The sequence below is a fragment of the Scyliorhinus torazame genome, chromosome 7 (genome assembly GCF_047496885.1).
Source record: "Scyliorhinus torazame isolate Kashiwa2021f chromosome 7, sScyTor2.1, whole genome shotgun sequence".
Classification (NCBI taxonomy): domain Eukaryota; kingdom Metazoa; phylum Chordata; class Chondrichthyes; order Carcharhiniformes; family Scyliorhinidae; genus Scyliorhinus; species Scyliorhinus torazame.
This window is the reverse complement of record NC_092713.1, coordinates 259,623,289-259,642,819: the sequence shown is the minus strand read 5'-3', so window position 1 is coordinate 259,642,819 and position 19,531 is coordinate 259,623,289. Positions and strand designations below refer to the sequence as shown.

General features: G+C 45.2%; 1 protein-coding gene across 1 annotated transcript in view; it reads right to left on the bottom strand.

Annotated features, from left to right (window-relative positions):
- The window catches only part of LOC140426991 (polypeptide N-acetylgalactosaminyltransferase 10-like), a 167,483-nt gene that overhangs the window by 64,849 nt on the left and 83,103 nt on the right, over positions 1-19,531 (bottom strand). Inside the window, exon 4 of the mRNA XM_072512346.1 lies at positions 7,642-7,808. Coding sequence (XP_072368447.1) covers positions 7,642-7,808 — 167 coding nt within the window. The remainder of the gene's footprint in view (positions 1-7,641; positions 7,809-19,531) is intronic.

The window sequence follows — 19,531 nt, the reverse complement described above, 5'->3', positions numbered from 1 at the left end:
AACTCAACAGGTCAGGCAGTAACCTGTAGAGAGAGAGAACATGATTAACATTTCAAGTCCATTTGGCCCATGAGATTGTACTTCTGGTTCCTTATTTAATCCCGCAATTCTCCTGTAAACTAAACATTCTCTCCTCCAAAACTCCATTCTTGGGTCTGGTTTAGCCATTTCCTTCTCCAAAATGGGTCTGGCTCTTCTAATTGTCTGTCCATGGCTGTTTTTTTGTATTAGGTGGAGCTTTAAATGTCATTGCCCCTTCAAGGCAGTAACCATTTTTTCCACTCAGGCTACCTGCAGCCTATCAGTTTGTTCTTGATTTTTGTGTGCTTTTATGATTTTGGCGGGGTCCCCAGCAATCAGCCATTTCACTGTTTTGAAAAATACTTTTAAACTTCTATTTCTGCAATCTGCTGATCCCCTGGGTTTCTGCCTATTCGACAATGCAAGTACAATTTTTTTTGTTGTAATTTTGCCCACCCATCTTGTGATCTAACCAGGTTACTCAACTCGCTCAGGGTCTTGCAATGGACCTCCACTCACTCTGGTGGATTCCTCAACTTCCAAGTCTGTAGCGAAGCTTCTTGAACCGAGTTCTTCATATCTTGGGATTCTGTTCTGGGTTAACCATTTAAATACTACCCTTCATACCAGCGCTGATCACCATGTTGTGTTATGGGTTAGTTTGTTGCCTCATTGTTGAGATCCTGAGCGTTATCTGTTTTAACATGAACCATTTATTGGTAATCCTTAATTTGTGTGTGTGGTGATCAAGACATACACTGGAGGCTTCCAGTAGTAAACAAAAAGGGTTTATTGATGAAAAGGAAAGGCAGATAGATAACAGGCACAGAACACTATGACAACTCGTCTTGATGAGTGAAATAGGCCTTCAGCAGTTCAGACTTCTCATATTGCCAGCCAGACAGTATCATTCATTTGACCTTTGAAAGAATAAGATCTCTTAGTCCGGCTGCGGATATGCCTCGCGGACACTGGCAGCGTGTTTAGAATGTTCAGGTCCAGAATGATCTCCTGGGGTACTGGTTATGGCGGAATGCTCTTCAGTAGGGGCAGGAAACCTAATGTATCCGCATTAGCAATTTGTGTCCCAGGCCGTGCTGAAAAACATAGCTGTAGGCCACCAACAGCAGGGCCCAACGTTGCACTCTCACCGAGGCGATTGTTATGGGTCCGGGTTTACAGAACCCCAAAGTGTTTCATGGAGTTCACCGACCCACAACTTTTAACAGATTGTGGTGTGGGAAGCACACGGCGTACTCGCCAGGTGTGATAAGGCAGAAATGGACAAGTGGTTTTTAAAACAAAACAATGTTTATTCTATGAACTCAAGTTAACCTTTTAAAACAAACATTGAATATCTTAACACCCATTACTTCAAAGATAACCCCAAAAGACTACAACACTAAATAATCCTTCAAACTGTTCCTTTAAACATCCAAAAGACTTCAAACCTTCAAAAATAGGAGCACATTAGGTTACATTCAATATATTTATAGTCTTTGGATTGCAGAAATCAACAGATCAGCTGTGTTTCTTCATGCAGCTCACAGCAAAACACACAGACACTCCCAGCTGCGTTCTCAAACTGAAACTCAAAAAAGCAGAAGTGAGCTCAGCTCCCCCCACCCTCTGACATCACTTCAGTAATATGATCAGCTCCATTTCTTAAAGGTACATTGCTTAAACATCCATTTCTTAAAGGTACTCTCACATGACACTATGGGTGGTATGGGCTTGTCTTCCCTTAACAATGGCTTGTGGTCAGTCAGTATGTCAAACCATCGATCATACACATGCTGGTGGAATTTCTTCACACCGAATATAACCACGAAGCCCTCCTTCATAATCTGGGCGTAGTTTTGATCAGCTACAGAAAGGATCCTTGAGGCAAAGGTGATAGGGCATTCTGTACCACCTCCCATGTTGTGGGATAAACAGTCCCTATTCTGTAAGAGAATATGTCACATGTCAGTACTATTGGTTTCTCCAGAACAAAATGCACAAAGAGGTTTGAAGACTACAATGCTTGCTTCATGACTCTGAAGTCTTCTTTTTGAGGCTCCCTCCATTGCTACCGCTGACTCTTCCTTAAAAGTAGGTGCAATGGTTCCAATCTTGTGACTAGATTTGAAATATACCTTCCATAGTAATTGACCATACCAAGAAAGGACTTAAGCTCCCTTACATTTTTTGGTGCAGGCACAACTTGTATGGCTTTGACCTTTCCTTCAAAAAAGGATGCAACTTGACACAAAATCCTAGATAGGTCACTTCAGAGGCCTGGAAGGTACATTTTCCACGTTTTAGGCAGACCCCAGCATTTTGAAACCTCTCTAATACTTCCTCCAGGCTGGCCCATGTTCTTCTGGTGCCTTGCCGGTGACCAGCATGTCAGGGTAAACCATCATCTTGGGAATTCCCAGGAGATTTTCCATTGCGAGCTGGAAGATAGCGCAGGCTGAAGTGAAGAGGTGCCAAACGGTCGTCTGGTATACTGGAAGAGGCCTTTGTAGATATTCATTGTAGCAAACGTCTGAGACTCCTAATCTAGCTCTAGTTGTAGATAGGCGCTGAGTTCCAACACTGAATAGGTCAGGCCCCCCACCAGCTTGGCGTAGAGGCCTTCAATTCAGGGAATTAGATACTGATCGACCTGGGCAGCCTGATTTATGATCATCTTACAGTCCCCACAATCCTTATTGACTGATCAGTTTGAAGGACCAGAACCATCAGCGAAGCCCACTCTGAAAAGTGATCCAGCTTGATCATCCCCAGCTCTTCCAATCCCTTTAACTGCTTCAACCTTCTGATGCAATGTGTATGGCACTGGCCTGACTCTAAAGAACATGGGCATTGAATCTTGGCTTTTATGCCCTTTGGCCCATTTCTTCATGGAAGACATTGTCATACTCCCTCAAGACATCTTGGAGGATGCGGTCAGATATTTTAAAGACCTTCATACAGTTGAGCCTAATCTTCTGCAACCAGTTTCCTCCCAACAGACTGGGTCGAGATCCTTCCACGAGGCCTCCTGACCTCTGTACTCAACTGGAGTATTGGCTGTTCCGAGGATCTTCAAAATCTCTCCAGTGTTTGACTGTAGTATTCTTTAAGCTTAAAGACTGGGTTCCTGCAAGCAGATTTTTGAAAGTCTGTTCACCCACTATGAATAGCGAAGCCCCGGTGTCGACTTTCATTGCAACGGTAGTACACAAACTCCTGAACATGGGCCCCCCACCCCAGCAACAATAGCTGTCCACCTCAGATTCAGTTTGACACCCCAATTCCTTCCCGCTCCTGGGTTCCGGTCCTGTCGTGAGGACTGTGTCTAACTCTGAGCCGTGCCTGCTGATCCTGCCGTAGGCCTCACAGCTGTTCCGCCCCAGACTTGGTTAACCTCCCCTTCAGCCATGCTTTGAAGCTCAGTGGTGCCTTTTTCTGTGCACTCTGTCACCTGAGCTTTTTCGACGGTAATTGTGATCTCCGCGAGAACTGTGTACAGTTTTGATCTCCTTACTTGAGAAAGCATGTACTGGCACTGTCGGAGGTGCAGAGGAAATTCACTAGGTTGAATTCAGAGTCGAGGGGGTTGGCTTATGAGACTGAATAGACTGGGACTATACTCATTGGAATTTAGAAGAATGGGGGATCTTATAGAAACATAAAATTATGAAGGGGATAGGATTGAAGCGGGGAAGTTGTTTCCACTGGCAGATGAAACTAGAACTAGGCGGTATAGCCTCAAAATAAGGGGGAGCAGATTTAGGACTGAGTTGAGGAGGAACCTCTTCACCCAAAGATTGTAAATCTTTGGATATCCCTGCCCAGTGAAGCAGTTGAGGCTACCTCGTTAAATGTTTTTAAGGCAAAGATAGATAGATTTTTGAACAGTAAAGGAATTAAGGGTTATGGCGAATGGGCGGATAAATGGAGCAGAGTCCACAAAAAGATCAGCCATGATCTTATTGAATGGCTGAGCAGTCTTGAGGGGCCAGATAGCCTACTCCAGCTCCAGTTCTTATGTTCTTATGAGAAGCTACTTCTGGATATTGAGGTTATGGATTCCACAAACCAGCTGGTTGTGCAACACATCACTCAGCGTGGTCCCAAATTCACAGTGCTCAGCAAGCTGGCGAAGCCTGACTATGAAGGCCGAGACAGAATCTGCAGAGTTGAACTTATAACATTGGAGGATAATCGAGAGCCTTGGGTTGTAATGCTCTTTAACCAATTTCACTATCTGGTCAAAGTTTTCGAGTCAGGTGTCTCTGGGGACGTGAGGTTCCTAATCAAATAGTAGATCTGGGGCCCGCAAACTGTCAGAAGTATCACCTTCTGCTTGTCCTCACCTGTGATCTCGTTCGCAGTAAAGAAGAAACTGAGTTGTTTGATGTACTGATTCCATGACTCAACCAGTTGGTCAAATGGATCTAGTTTCCCAATGATAGGCATTTCCATTTGTGGTTTAAATGAATCCAACTCTTGCTAGAGATTTTGTTTTCTCAACCATCCCTTCCTCTCCTTCCCCCCCTCCCCCCTCACCCCCTCGATTCACGGTGGCTGTCAGCTGCAATTGAAAATTATTTTCCTCATCTCCAATGTGGTGGTTTCCAGTAGTTAACAAAAGGGGTTTATTGATAAAAGGCAAAGGCAGATAGATAATAAGTGCAGGACACTGTATACAGGTCTTTACTCTTCAGTTCCCTGGGCCACACTGCCCCAGGGCTCCATCAAAACCCCAATTGGCCAAGGTTCACACACTCCCAAGCGATTGGCCCAGAGCCAGCCACCTAGTCAGTGGAGCTTGCCCTCACAATGGGGGCTATGTTACCATAATGTACATGTCCCAGACGTTGCTATGCATGGTCCTGCTCCCGTGCAGGTACCTTCTAGAAACAACAATATTAGCTGATCTGGTTGGTGTTTGTCACAGCTAGTATGTCAGTTTCTAAAGTATGGTTGACCAAAGCATAGTTTATCTGAAATTTACAAAATTAACTAAGTTTGCCACAACAACAACAACCTGCAATTTCTTTCAGAATTTTGGCTTATATATTTTGCTGTGGTATATCTAACTTTTTTTTTTAGGAACTCCAGATTACGCAAGATGCATTTTCTGCTGAAAGGAAAATTTTAGGACTTAAAATACAAACTTTGTAAACATTAAAAATCGTGTCACCAGATACAAAATCCTGTGCATATATCTACTCAAGTTGTGGCTATTTATGTAATTTATGTCTACAACTGATTGAGAATTCAGAATGCAGAGCAATGTAGGCTAAAATTAAAGAAGGCTATATAGAACAAAGAAACTGCACAGCATAATTTGGAAAGATTTCCAAGTACTCAAGACTACTTTCCAAGACAAAACACATTTTATTGTCCAAAATTGGAAGATTGTGGCCAGATCCTCCACGTTCTCGACCCTCACTTCCCTCTGTAATCTGGGGTGTGTTCCACCTGACTGGCTGATTTTTCTACTTTGAGTAGTTCCAGTGCTTTTAAGTACCTACTCCTCACCCATTGTTATTTATCCAATTTCTCTACTCCCTCCTTCTTTTCAGTGACACCCGCTAATCTACACTCTCTCTCTTTGCCCTTAGTTCCTTTTTCAGCTCTCTTTTGTGCTTCCTGTATTCACCTTGGTTCTCTGCAGTGTTATGAACCGGACAGTTTTAGACCTCCTTTTATCTCATCATTAAAAAGTGACCAGAGAAAACTGTAAGGACACACAAAACTGAATATTACAACACAAAGCACTTAGGTTTTAATTTTTGGAAAATATTTAAAAAATTAACAAGCTACCCTTAAGCACAAAGGTCTCCACGCTCATAACATTACGATTGTATGACTTTTTGAAACCATGTGTTTGTCATTTAATTGAGCTCAAGTTCAGATGGTGCGCAACTAAGGGGGTGATAGTATTTTTTCCAGTTTTTCTCTTCTCAGTGGTAGAGATCACAGAGGAAAGAGGTTTTTCTTTTCATTCTTTCATGGGGTACGAGTGTCATTGGCATGGCCAGCATTTGTATCCCATTCCCAATTGCCCTTGGGATGGTGATGCCACTTTCAAGATAACCTGGGCGAGTAACTGATGCCCATTGTGCTACCAGGGGTGGCACAAAGTTTCTTCTTGCAGCTGTCAATTAAAGAAGCGCAATTAATGTAACAACTACTGTAGAACCTGAAATAGCCATTGCGATGAAACATTTTTTAAAAGGCTATTTTTTTTTTTACACACTCAATTAATAACCAGCAGCTTAGGGCTTTCTTGTGGTTGAGAGGTGCTCCGGGGGTGCTGAAGATGCACTTCAGTTGCCTGGACCGTTCTGGAGGAGCCCTCCAGTACGAGGCAAGCAGGATCGGTCGCATCGTTGTGGTCTGCTGCTGGGACGACGTGTGGAGGAGGATGAGGGGCAAAGTCATGCCTCGTCAGACGAGGAGGATGAGGGGGAAGAGGGACAATGGGCGGGACATGGGGGCTGGCCATGCATGGGAGGCCACACTACGCCATAGTCAGGGCCAGCGAGCACGGGACGCTTTGGTCAACGCGCGTTTCACCAACTGGGGGGGAGGGGGGGGGGTTGCTGGGCAGGGGCACGGACATTACAATACCACACCCCTTCACCACCGACCACCCTCACCTTCCAACACCACCGACCACCCTCACCTCCCACACCACCGACCACCCTCACCTCCCACACCACCGAACCACCCGCATGCACACACCCCTCCATTATATATATCTGCTGCACAACGAGCTGGGGGCACTGGGATAACAGTGACAGCGGGTCTGGTCCTTGGGATGGAGAATGATGACAGCCCGCTCTGCGATGAGCTCCGAGCTCCACATCGTTAGACAATGTCTGACTCATGCCCACAGTAGCACTTCCCACCTGGGTGATCCCTGCATGCGAGCTGTGCATCCTACATTCTGTTCCCACAGTATTAACTCCCAAAACTGTTAATCCAACATTTCTAGTCCAACCCCCAAGTTAAATTTTAGTTTCACATAATCATGTTCTTGTTTCTGAAATGACAATAAAATTATTATTTTTTCATTTCTGAAAGAAAATGAATTACAATAAAAAGCACACATTACTGAGCATGGAGAAGAACAATACTTTTGTGTTTTAACCTTTAAAAATGCACTGGGATCCATTAAAAGAATGTATAATTAATTAAAAGTTCATTGTTAAAAAGTTCTCATTATACTGAACAATCCAAAAGTGTTCCGGCCTTGGTTTCCTGAACGTCGCTTTTGGGACATGAATTGCATAGAGGATTACAGGTAGCCGTCGGTGAAACTGAAAACAGGAACTGAGTCATGCAAGTCTGATCACAAAAACAGCCAAGACTTGGCAGCTCCCAAATTTTATTCATTTTTTCATAACTTACATTAGCCAACAGGCTGTTGTACTCTTTAGTGAAGCTAGTTTTCATTATGCACTGACCGTCTGTCTTTTTGTTTTAACTGAGACATCCCAGTTACGTGGAAGTAGGGTGGAGAAGATTTGAGGAACTGTATCTTTGAAAAATTACTTCACATTTAGTTCATGGCAATTAAAAAAAATATTTATCTACCCTTAATGTTTTTAAGTAAAAGCTCAACATGTTTACCTCGATCACTGAAGTCATCGACCAGTATGATTTCTGCAATAAGTTCTGGTGGCGAGCGATTAAAGACACTGTGCACAGTTCGAAGGAGCGAGGACCAGCCTTCATTGTGGAATGGTATAATCACTGTGGTATTTGGAAGTTTCTCCAAATAAAGTTTCTTCTTGCAGCTGTCAATTAAAGAAGCGCAATTAATGTAACAACTACTGTAGAACCTGAAATAGCCATTGCGATGAAACATTTTTTAAAAGGCTATTTTTTTTTTTTTTTTTTTTTACACACTCAATTAATAACCAGCAGCTTAGGGCTTTCTCAAACATAAAACCTGCAACTTTCTTAATCTGAACAGGTACAACAGCTGATCGACTCTACACTGGAGGTGGATCGGCGGCACTCCTCGACCCCAACTGTGGAGAGAAAAATGCTACAGATGGACTTTGACCTGATCTTCATGGGGAAAGCAGCACATGAGCTCCATCAGACGTCAGGGACCTTTTATGAACATAGAGACAAAGCCAGCCGCCTGCTGGCTCACCAGCTGAGAAAGCAGGCAGTCATGAGGGAAATAGCCCATGTTAAGGATGGTAGTGGCGGGCTAGTCACTATGCCAGAAAAAGTCAATGAAGCCTTCGTAACCTTCTACCGGGGGCTGTAGACCTCTGAGACCCCACCCCTCGAGGGGAACTTGGGGATAAAGCGGTTCCTCGATGGACTGTATATGCAGATTGTGGGTGAAGAACAGGCGCGGGGCCTGGAAACGCCATTAGAACTGGGGGAAGTCATAGAGAGTAGGAACTCCATGCAGGCGGGGAAGGCGACGGGGCCAGACGGATTCACACCAGCATTGGGCCCACACCGGAGATGTTTGCAGAGTCGCGAGTAAGGAGTACCCTGCCACCAATACTTGCACAAGCCTCAATATCGCTGGTACCCAAAAAGGACAAAGACCTGATTGAATACGGGCCCTACAGACCCATCAACGTAGACCCTATGATCCTGGCAAAAGTTCTGGTGATGCTTGCCTGAGGTAGTAGTGGAGGACAGAACGGGCATTGTCAAGGGCAGGCCGCTAACTTGACGCAATTTCTCAGGCTAGAGAAAAATAAAATTGCCATCCAGGTGTCGGAAGAGGACTTCCATGGGATGTTGGAAGTCGTTCATCAACTTGCTCCAAGATCTGTTCAAAGACAGCAACCAGTAGAGTAAGGGGGGGGGACACAAACGAGCCATGGGACAAAAAGGAAAAGGGGGGGGGGGGGGGGGAGAAACGACGTCATGCAAAGAAAATGAGAGGGACAAGGGGCAGAGCTGCAGAGGATGGGTCCTAGGGCAATCTGAAGCCCAAAATGAACTTTAAATAGACACCTGTATATATGCACCCTGGCCATACCGCCCGGATTGTAACAGATGCATGCCGACTAAAGGGGGCCACGACCACATGGGGAGGTAAGACAATTGTATGTAAATATATGTGCTGATTTCGGTTTGTCTTTTTTATTTTCCTTTTCGGTGCAGTTTTGAAATATTACAACTTATGAATTGTGAAATATAAAATGTGAAGACCCAATAAAAATACAAAAAAAAAAATGGATGGGAAGATTCCAGACTGGAAATCTGGATCAAAAGACCGTAACTTATACTTTTTTCTATAAAACATGGAGGAACAGAGTCGCAGGACCGCTAATTAGCTTTAATAAGAAAAAAACATTTATTAAACATGAAAAAATTGGACGATACAGTACTCCTTTACCCCCCCCCCCCCCCCCCCCCCCCACTTTAGTTTAACAATTGGGTTTTAGGATTAACACGGATTACAAAGTACATTTTTAGATACAATGGTCTCATTAACTCACAAAATCCCTTTTAAACACACAAGCTGGCTGTGGTAAGATACACTCCTCTTGGAACCCAAGCGAATGTCTTTGGATTTCTCCTCAAAACCCCCCAGATGATTCTTATACCACGAGCCACCAGTCTCACTGAACTCCAGCTTCCACACAAGTGAATTTGAATTCTGCTTTCAAAAGTCACACTTTCAAATCTTCTTTTAAATTAGGCTTTCCCTTGGCATTCTGAAACCCAGGCCAGCTTTTCCAAATGACACTTTTAAACAAAGCTTCGCGCCACTTTTAACAGCGAATCCCATCCAGGAGCTACACCATCCCCTTTAGGATTTATTTTGTCTTAAAGGCTTTTAGGGGAGGCGGTGACGTAGTGGTATTGCCACTGGACTAGTAATCCAGAGATCTAGGGTAATGTTCTGGGGACCCGGGTAGAATCCCACCATGGCAGATGGTGAAATTTAACTTCATAAACATCTGGAATTATCGCTTCTCGGCCTTTTGGCTAAGATCAAGCGTAGCACTTCTTGGCCTTTTGGCTAAGATGAGCGTGGGATCAGGTGCAATGCCTGGATCTGGTATGTCTCTCTTGTTGGGACCATGAATTGGATTCAATTTGAATTGGTTTTTGGAGCAGGCAAGGAGCTGGATTATCGCCCCTGTCCACACTCTGAGCTTTGGTTTTGTAACTCTGATAAAGTAAGGGGAAAATAAATAAATAAATAAATATCTGGAATTAATCGTCTAATAATGACCATTGTCGTTTGTCGTAAAAGCCCATCTGGTTCACTAATGTCCTTTAGGGAAGGAAATCTACCACCCTTACCTGGTCTAGCCTACAAGTGACTCCAGACCCACGGTAATGTGGTTGACTCTTAAATGCCCTCAGAAATCACTCAGCTTAAGGGCAATTAGGAATGGCAATAAATGCTTGCCCAACCAGCGATGCCTACATCCCCCAATCAAAAAAAAACAAACTCAGAGGTCAAGCCACCAATTTCCACAGTTATTTCAAATAATATCTCTCAAACTGTGGTAATTTCTCAAAAGATCAGCACCACTGCATCATATCTTTCTGGCCTCCCACAATCCAATGCCTTTTTAACTCTGAGCTTACAGAACAGTAGTCTGCTCCAGTTCCCACCTTCCTCTGTTAGCACAATAGAATCATAAGTGGAATTCAAACTAACCCCCAGTGATATAAACGCCTTTGTCCAGCATGAATCGAACTATAGGTTTTACCCTTCCAGACACAGAAACATTAAATTGGGCGGCACAGTAACACAGTGGTTAGCACTGTTGTTTCACAGCTCCAGGGTCCCAGGTTTGATTCCCGCTTGGGTCACTGTCTGTACGGAGTCTGCACGTTCTCCCAGTGTCTGCGTGGTTTTCCTCTGGGCGCTCCGGTTTCTTCCCACAAGTCCCGAAAGACATACTTGTTAGGTGAACTGGGCATTCTGAATTCTCCCTCTGTGTACACGAACAGGCGCCGGAATGTGGTGACTAGGGCTTTTCACAGTAACTTCAGTGCAGTGTTAATGTAAGCCTACTTGTGACAATAATCAAGATTGTTATTATTAAACCCACTTAAAACTATACATTATTTCCAATGTTTACCAACACACTATAACTCCCTTAAAACTACCTTTGCTTTCCTGACAATATATGTATAGATCATTGAAAGCGGCAGGACAGTGGAAAGAGCAGTTAAAGCCCCAAGTATCCTGGGATTTATTAATAGGGGCATAGAGTACCAAAACAAGGAGCAACCTGTAAAGAAAGTTGAAACAAAAGGGGGCAGAGGATATGATCTAACATTGCTTTACTCAATGGAAAGTCTGGACAGCTGCAAGGTGCCTGATTGAAAGATGAGGTGATGTCCCTTGAATTGACACGGAGCTTCATATGAACATGGCACAGCACGGTGGCACAGTGGTTAGCACTGCTGCCTCACAGCACCAGGTACCCGGGTTCGGTTCTAATCTCGGGTTACTGTCTGCGTCAGGTTCGCTCATTCTCCCTGTTTCTGCATCGATATCCTCCGGGTGCTCCGGTTTCCTCCCACAGTCTAAGAATATGCAGGCTACGTGGAATGGCCATCCTAAATTGCCCCCAAGTGTCCAAAGGTTGGGGGGGGGGGGGGGGGGGGTGGGGGGATTAGGCCGAGGTAGGGTGGCCTTCCGAAGAGTCGGTGCAGACTCGATGTACCAAATGGTCACTTTCTGCACTGTAGGGATTCTGTGAACACTGTGATAGGTCGAGGACAGAGAGGTCATTGTGAGAGCAAGATGGAGAATCAAAATGACCAGAAACCAAGTGTCATGCTTGCGGACCTAACGGGGTTGTACCACAAAACAGTCTCCCAATGTAGAGCAGACTGAGCAACTAATATAGTATACTGACTTGAAGAAGTATACGTGAATTGTCCCTTCACGCAGAAAAAGTATTTTAGACCTTCGACACCTAGTTTAAGACGAGGGAGGTTATGCTGCAATTGTATACGGAGTTAGTGAGGCCAAACCTGGAGTATTATGTTCAGTTTCGGCCTCCTTACCTGAGAAAGGACGTATTGGCGCTGGAGGGAGTGCAGAGGAGATTCACTAGGTTAATCCCAGAGCTGAAGGGGTTGGATTACAAGGAGAGGTTGAGTAGACTGGGACTGTACTCGGAATTTAGAAGGATGCGGGGGGATCTTATAGAAACATATAAAATTATGAAGGGAATAGATAGGATAGATGTGGGCAGGTTGTTTCCCCTGGCGGGTGAAAGCAGAACTAGGGGGCATAGCCTCAAAATAAGGGGAAGTAGATTTAGGACTGAGTTTAGGAGGAACTTCTTCACCCAAAGAGTTGTGAATCTATGGAATTCCTTGCCCAGTGAAGCAGTTGAGGCTCCTTCATTAAATGTTTTAAAGATAAAGATAGATCGTTTTTTGATGAATAAAGGGATTAAGGGTTATGGTGTTCAGGCCGGAAAGTGGAGCTGAGTCCACAAAAGATCAGCCATGATCTCATTGAATGGCGGAGCAGGCTCGAGGGGCCAGATGGCTTACTCCTGCTCCTAGTTCTTATGTTCTTAACACCGAGTGCTGATTGCCTCACATTGCTTTTAATGAAAAATCTGGGCCAGTACCCCAGATTTGGTGTCACATTTTGTTTGATAACACTCCTTGAACAATTTGGGACATGTTACTATGCTCAATTCACAGGTTGTTGTGCAACACTAATGTTCAGCCACTAGCACGTTTAATTTAATTTGATAGTTGCCCATTTTATTCCTCCAGAAGCAATTCTGATTTCACAAGCAAAAAAGATGGAAAATTCAATGAAGGTGACATTCAGGCAATTCTCAAGCTAAAAGCTGAATACGAATAAACCATCGAAATGTAAGGGCAGCACGGTAGCAATGTGGATAGCACAATTGCTTCACAGCTCCAGGGTCCCAGGTTCGATTCCGGCTTGGGTCACTGTCTGTGCTGAGTCTGCACATCCTCCTCGTGTGTTACAAGGAGGTAACCACACCCAAAGTACAGGACAAGAATAGCTGGGTTACAGTCAGGGGGAAAAAAAACAAACAGGCAGAAAGTGCAGGGATCCCTCATGGCCGTTCCCCTTCAAAACAAGTATACCGTTTTGGATGCTGTTGGGGGGGATGACCTACCGGGGGAAGGCCCTAGCGGCCAGGTCTCTGGCACTGAGTCTGGCTCTGGGGCTCAGAAGGGAAGGGGGGAGAATAGTAAAGCAATAGTTGCAGGAGATTCAATGGTTAGGGGAATAGATAGGAGATTCTGTGGTCGCGAGCGAGACTCCCGGAAGGTATGTTGCCTCCCGGGTGCCAGGGCCAGGGATGTCTCGGATCGTGTCTTCAGGATCCTTAAGGGGGAGGGTGAGCAGCCAGAAGTCGTGGTGCACATTGGTACCAACGACATAGGTAGGAAAAGGGGTGTGGAGGTAATAAACAAGTTTAGGGAGTTAGGCTGGAAGTTAAAAGCCAGGACAGACAGAGTTGTCATCTCTGGTTTGTTGCCGGTGCCACGTGATAGCGAGGCTAGGAATAGGGAGAGAGTGCAGTTGAACACGTGGCTGCAGGAATGGTGTAGGAGGGAGGGCTTCAGGTATTTGGATAATTGGAGCGCATTCTGGGGAAGGTGGGACCTGTACAAGCAGGACGGGTTGCATCTGAACCAGAGGGGCACCAATATCCTGGGAGGGAGGTTTTCTAGTACTCTTCGGGAGGGTTTAAACTAATTTGGCAGGGGAATGGGAACCGGATTTGTAGTCCAGCAACTAAGGTAGCCGATATTCAGGACGCCAAAGCGTGTAATGAGGCAGTGGGGAAGGGAACACTGACAAAGGAGAGTACTTGCAGGCACGGAGATGGGTTGAAGTGTGTATACTTCAACGCAAGAAGCATCAGGAATAAGGTGGGTGAACTTAAGGCATGGATCGGTACTTGGGACTACGATGTGGTGGCCATCACGGAAACTTGGATAGAAGAGGGGCAGAAATGGTTGTTGGAGGTCCCTGGTTATAGATGTTTCAATAAGATTAGGGAGGGTGGTAAAAGAGGTGGGGGGGGTGGCATTATTAATTAGAGATAGTATAACAGCTGCAGAAAGGCAGTTCGAGGAGTATCAGCCTACTGAGGTAGTATGGGTTGAAGTCAGAAATAGGAAAGGAGCAGTCACCTTGTTAGGAGTTTTCTATAGGCCCCCCAATAGTAGCAGAGATGTGGAGGAACAGATTGGGAAACAGATTTTGGAAAGGTGCAGAAGTCATAGGGTAGTAGTCATGGGCGACTTTAACTTCCCAAATATTGAGTGGAAACTCTTTAGATCAAATAGTTTGGATGGGATGGTGTTTGTGCAGTGTGTCCAGGAAGCTTTCTAACGCAGTATGTAGATTGTCCGACCAGAGGAGGGGAAATATTGGATTTAGTACTGGGTAATGAGCCAGGGCAAGTGATAGATTTGTTAGTGGGGGAGCATTTTGGAGATAGTGACCACAATTCTGTGACTTTCACTTTAGTAATGGAGAGGGATAGGTACGTGCAACAGGGCAAGGTTTACAATTGGGGGAAGGGTAAATACGATGTTGTCAGACAAGAATTGAAGTGCATAAGTTGGGAACATAGGCTGGCAGGGAAGGACACAAATGAAATGTGGAACTTGTTCAAGGAACAGGTGCTACGTGTCCTTGATATGTATGTCCCTGTCAGGCAGGGAAGAGATGGTCGAGTGAGGGAACCATGGTTGACAAGAGAGGTTGAATGTCTTGTTAAGAGGAAAAAGGTGACTTATGTAAGGCTGAGGAAACAAGGTTCAGACAGGGCATTGGAGGGATACAAGATAGCCAGGAGGGAACTGAAGAAAGGGATTAGGAGACCTAAGAGAGGGCATGAACAATCTTTGGCGGGTAGGATCAAGGAAAACCCCAAGGCCTTTTACACAGATCTCAGAAATATGAGAATGACTAGAGCGAGGGTAGGTCCGATCAAGGACAGTAGCGGGAGATTGTGTATTGAGTCTGAAGAGATAGGAGAGGTCTTGAACGAGTACTTTTCTTCTGTATTTACAAATGAGAGGGGCGATATTGTTGGAGAGGACAGTGTGAAACAGATTGGTAAGCTCGAGGAAATACTTGTTAGAAAGGAAGATGTGTTGGGCATTTTGAAAAACTAGAGGATAGACAAGTCCCCCGGGCCTGACGGGATATATCCAAGGATTCTATGGGAAGCAAGAGATGAAATTGCAGAGCCGTTGGCAATGATCTTTTCGTCCTCACTGTCAACAGGGGTGGTACCAGGGGATTGGAGAGTGGCGAATGTCGTGCCCCTGTTCAAAAAAGGGACTAGGGATAACCCTGGGAATTACAGGCCAGTTAGTCTTACTTCAGTGGTAGGCAAAGTAATGGAAAGGGTACTGAAGGATAGGATTTCTGAGCATCTGGAAAGACACTGCTTGATTAGGGATAGTCAGCACGGATTTGTGAGGGGTAGGTCTTGCCTTACAAATCTTATTGAATTCTTTGAGGAGGTGACCAAGCATGTGGATGAAGGTAAAGCAGTGGATGTAGTGTACATGGATTTTAGTAAGGCATTTGATAAAGTTCCCCATGGTAGGCTTATGCAGAAAGTAAGGAGGCATGGGATAGTGGGAAATTTGGCCAGTTGGATAACGAACTGGCTAACCGATAGAAGTCAGAGAGTGGTGGTGGATGGCAAATATTCAGCCTGGGTCCCAGTTACCAGTGGCGTACCGCAGGGATCAGTTCTGGGTCCTCTGCTGTTTGTGATTTTCATTAATGACTTGGATGAGGGAGTGGAAGGGTGGGCCAGTAAATTAGCAGATGATACGAAGATTGGTGGAGTTGTGGATAGTAAGGAGGGCTGTTGTCGGCTGCAAAGAGACATAGATAGGATGCAGAGCTGGGCTGAGAAGTGGCAGATGGAGTTTAACCCTGAAAAGTGTGAGGTTGTCCATTTTGGAAGGACAAATATGAATGCGGAATACAGGGTTAACGGTAGAGTTCTTGGCAATGTGGAGGAGCAGAGAGATCTTGGGGTCTATGTTCATACATCTTTGAAAGTTGCCACTCAAGTGGATAGAGCTGTGAAGAAGGCCTATGGTGTGCTCGCGTTCATTAACAGAGGGATTGAATTTAAGAGCCGTGAGGTGATGATGCAGCTGTACAAAACTTTGGTAAGGCCACATTTGGAGTACTGTGTACAGTTCTGGTCGCCTTATTTTAGGAAGGATGTGGAAGCTTTGGAAAAGGTGCAAAGAAGATTTACCAGGATGTTGCCTGGAATGGAGAGTAGGTCTTACGAGGAAAGGTTGAGGGTGCTAGGCCTTTTCTCATTAGAACGGAGAAGGATGAGGGGCGACTTGATAGAGGTTTATAAGATGATCAGGGGAATAGATAGAGTAGACAGTCAGAGACTTTTTCCCCGGGTGGAACAAACCATTACAAGGGGACATAAATTTAAGGTGAAAGGTGGAAGATATAGGAGGGATATCAGAGGTAGGTTCTTTACCCAGAGAGTAGTGGGGGCATGGAATGCACTGCCTGTGGAAGTAGTTGAGTCGGAAACATTAGGGACCTTCAAGCAGCTATTGGATAGGTACATGGATTACGGTTAAATGATATAGTGTAGATTTATTTGTTCTCAAGGGCAGCACGGTAGCATTGTGGATAGCACAATTGCTTCACAGCTCCAGGGTCCCAGGTTCGATTCCGGCTTGGGTCACTGACTGTGCGGAGTCTGCACGTCCTCCCCGTGTCTGCGTGGGTTTCCTCCGGGTGCTCCGGTTTCCTCCCACAATCCAAAGATGTGCAGGTTAGGTGAATTGGCCAATGATAAATTGCCCTTAATGTCCAAATTGCCCTTGGTGTTGGGTGAAGGTGTTGAGTTTGGGTAGGGTGCTCTTTCCAAGAGCCGGTGCAGACTCAAAGGGCAGAATGGCCTCCTTCTGCACTGTAAATTCAATGATAATCTATGATTAATCTAGGACAAAGGTTCGGCACAACATCGTGGGCCGAAGGGCCTGTTCTGTGCTGTATTTTCTATGTTCTATGTTCTATGTGTGTGCGTGGATTTCCTCCGGGTGCTCCGGTTTCCTCCCATAGTCCAAAGATGTGCGGGTTAGGTGGATTGGCCATGCTAAATTGCCCTTAGTGTCCAAAATTGCCCTTAGTGTTGGGTGGGGTTGCTGGGTTATGGGGATGGGGTGGAGGTGTTGACCTTGGGTGGGGTGCTCTTTCCAGGAGCCGGTGCAGACTCGATGGGCCGAATGGCCTCCTTCTGCACTGTAAATTCTATGATTCTATGTACACCATTGCACCTCAGAATCTGTAATTGTGCAATGAAAACTTATGGTGAGGGATTTAAAAGGAAAGCAAAGTTATCATAGCTGTTTCTCTTTGTCAGCCCTCATCTTCCCTTTACCAAATGACTAATCCTAGGGCTTCTGCTGCTTTGGAGAATTTGTCAAGGTTATTAAAAATCTATACGCCATTCTTATGCTAGCACTGTTTTGTTACAATTTAGCTAGTGCACCTCACAAAGGTCAGGGTGCAAGGCAATAAGAAAAACATGAGAAAGAAAATGGAGGGGAATGGGAAATGGAAAAATTTGGATGGGCAATTAAAGGCACAGGGTTTCAGAACTATCAAGCAGCTTAAAAAGGTGTTACGGCAAAGGAAACTGGGCAGAGAATTAGTGATTAGGAGATGTAGTGGCTGAGTAAGTGCCCACGGAGTAGGGAGAGTGAGACGTGAGGAAACGTCGTGCGCCACAAGCGCAAAGAATAAATGCAGCAAAAATCTGGGTCCAGCAGGCTACAGATGTGGATTGGTTAGTTTACCGCCATGTTGCAACCCACAAGATCCACCCATCAGGAAACACAGATCTCATACAACATACCAGCAACCTCAGAATCAGAACACAAGTGACTTCAGATAAACAGTCAATAGATTATTACATCTCAGAACTCGGCACACACTCAACTGTAAGTAGCCTTTTGAATTAACTCACCAGGCCATTTTCTTGGACGGTTTTGCTTAACTAGACAGAATCAATTACTGCAAAAGGTAATAGATTTTGAAAAAGATCTACCTCTCCATTCCTCTGGAACCAATGCCTCTGGAACCCAGCTCAAACGGTTGGACTGGATTCTGCAGTTAGTGGTGAAGCAACCTTCCCAATGTCAGCATGCACCTGGCGCATAACCCAAGGGCACCGCCAGGCATACTGCAGCAGGGGTGTCATCATAGGAACAGTAGCAGGCCATTCAGCCCCTCGAGCCTGCTCCACCACTGAATGAAGTCATGGCTGATCTGTGGCCTAACTCCATATACCTGCCTCAGGCTCATAACCCTTAACATCTTTCTTATCAAAACTTTATCTATCTCCGATTTAGAATTAACAACTGATCTACCATCAATTGCCATTGGCGGAAGAGAGTTTCAAACCTCTGCCATTCTATGTGTAGAAGTGCTTCCGAACATCTCTTTCGAACAGTCTGGCCCTAATGGGTCTGGAATCTCCAACCAGTGGAAACAGTTTATCTTCATCTATCCTGCCTTTTCCTGTTCATATCTTGAAGTCCGATCAGATCACCCCTTAACCTTATTAATTCCAGAGAAAACAGGCCTAATTTGTATAATCTCTCCTCATAACTTAAGCCCTGAAGTCCAGGGATCATTCTTGTAAACCTACGTCACACTCCCTCCAAAGCCCAAATATCCTTCCTACGGTGTGGTGCCCAGATCTGCTCACAGGTCTCCAAGTGTGGTTTTGTAGAGCTGCCAGTATTACATCTGTGTCTTTCTACTCCTGTCCTCTAGATCAGGGTTTTTTCAAAGTGAGGGCCGCAACTAGTGGGTCATGGTGTAGCCATCTGGGATGGCCACATCCCGATTACAAAATGGACACCCGCAAAGAATGCAGGGAAAATTGGACAATGCTAAGAAACAAGCAGGTGCAAGCTCTGTCTGTTGATTAGAACCTTAAACGCTCAGACAGGACAGAAACCACCAAACGATCTACATACTAATGAGCCATCTCCAGGGACAAAAGGGAAACATTTAGATACACAATGTTAGGACAGACTCCCCGGCGCCAGGAGAAGCTAAGACAAAGCAGACTGACAGTCACCAAGTCACACCCAGCGATCAGGGAACCACCCCTCTATTGGAGGAAAATCGATACAACTGATTGAGAAAGACCCAGTTAGTTGAGGCCAAGTTCAAGGTCCGCCCAAAAGAGCTCGAAGCCCTTTTCAGTATAAGAGGTATCACCCAAGGGAGAATCTTCCTCCTTTGGCTTTGTCTCTCACTGAAGAGAGGCCTGCATCAGACCAAGTAAGTCCCAAAACAATGCACGCTACGAGATAGACACTCCTAGTTGCTGCCCTGTAAACAGCTCAACCCAGCAGCCTCAGAACCGAGCAACGGCCATTGTTCCTCTGACTGAATGGGCGCCCAAAGCTAAGTAGAGGCTTTAGTAATAGTGGTAGTTTAGTTTGTAGAGTTTATGCATGAGTAGATTTG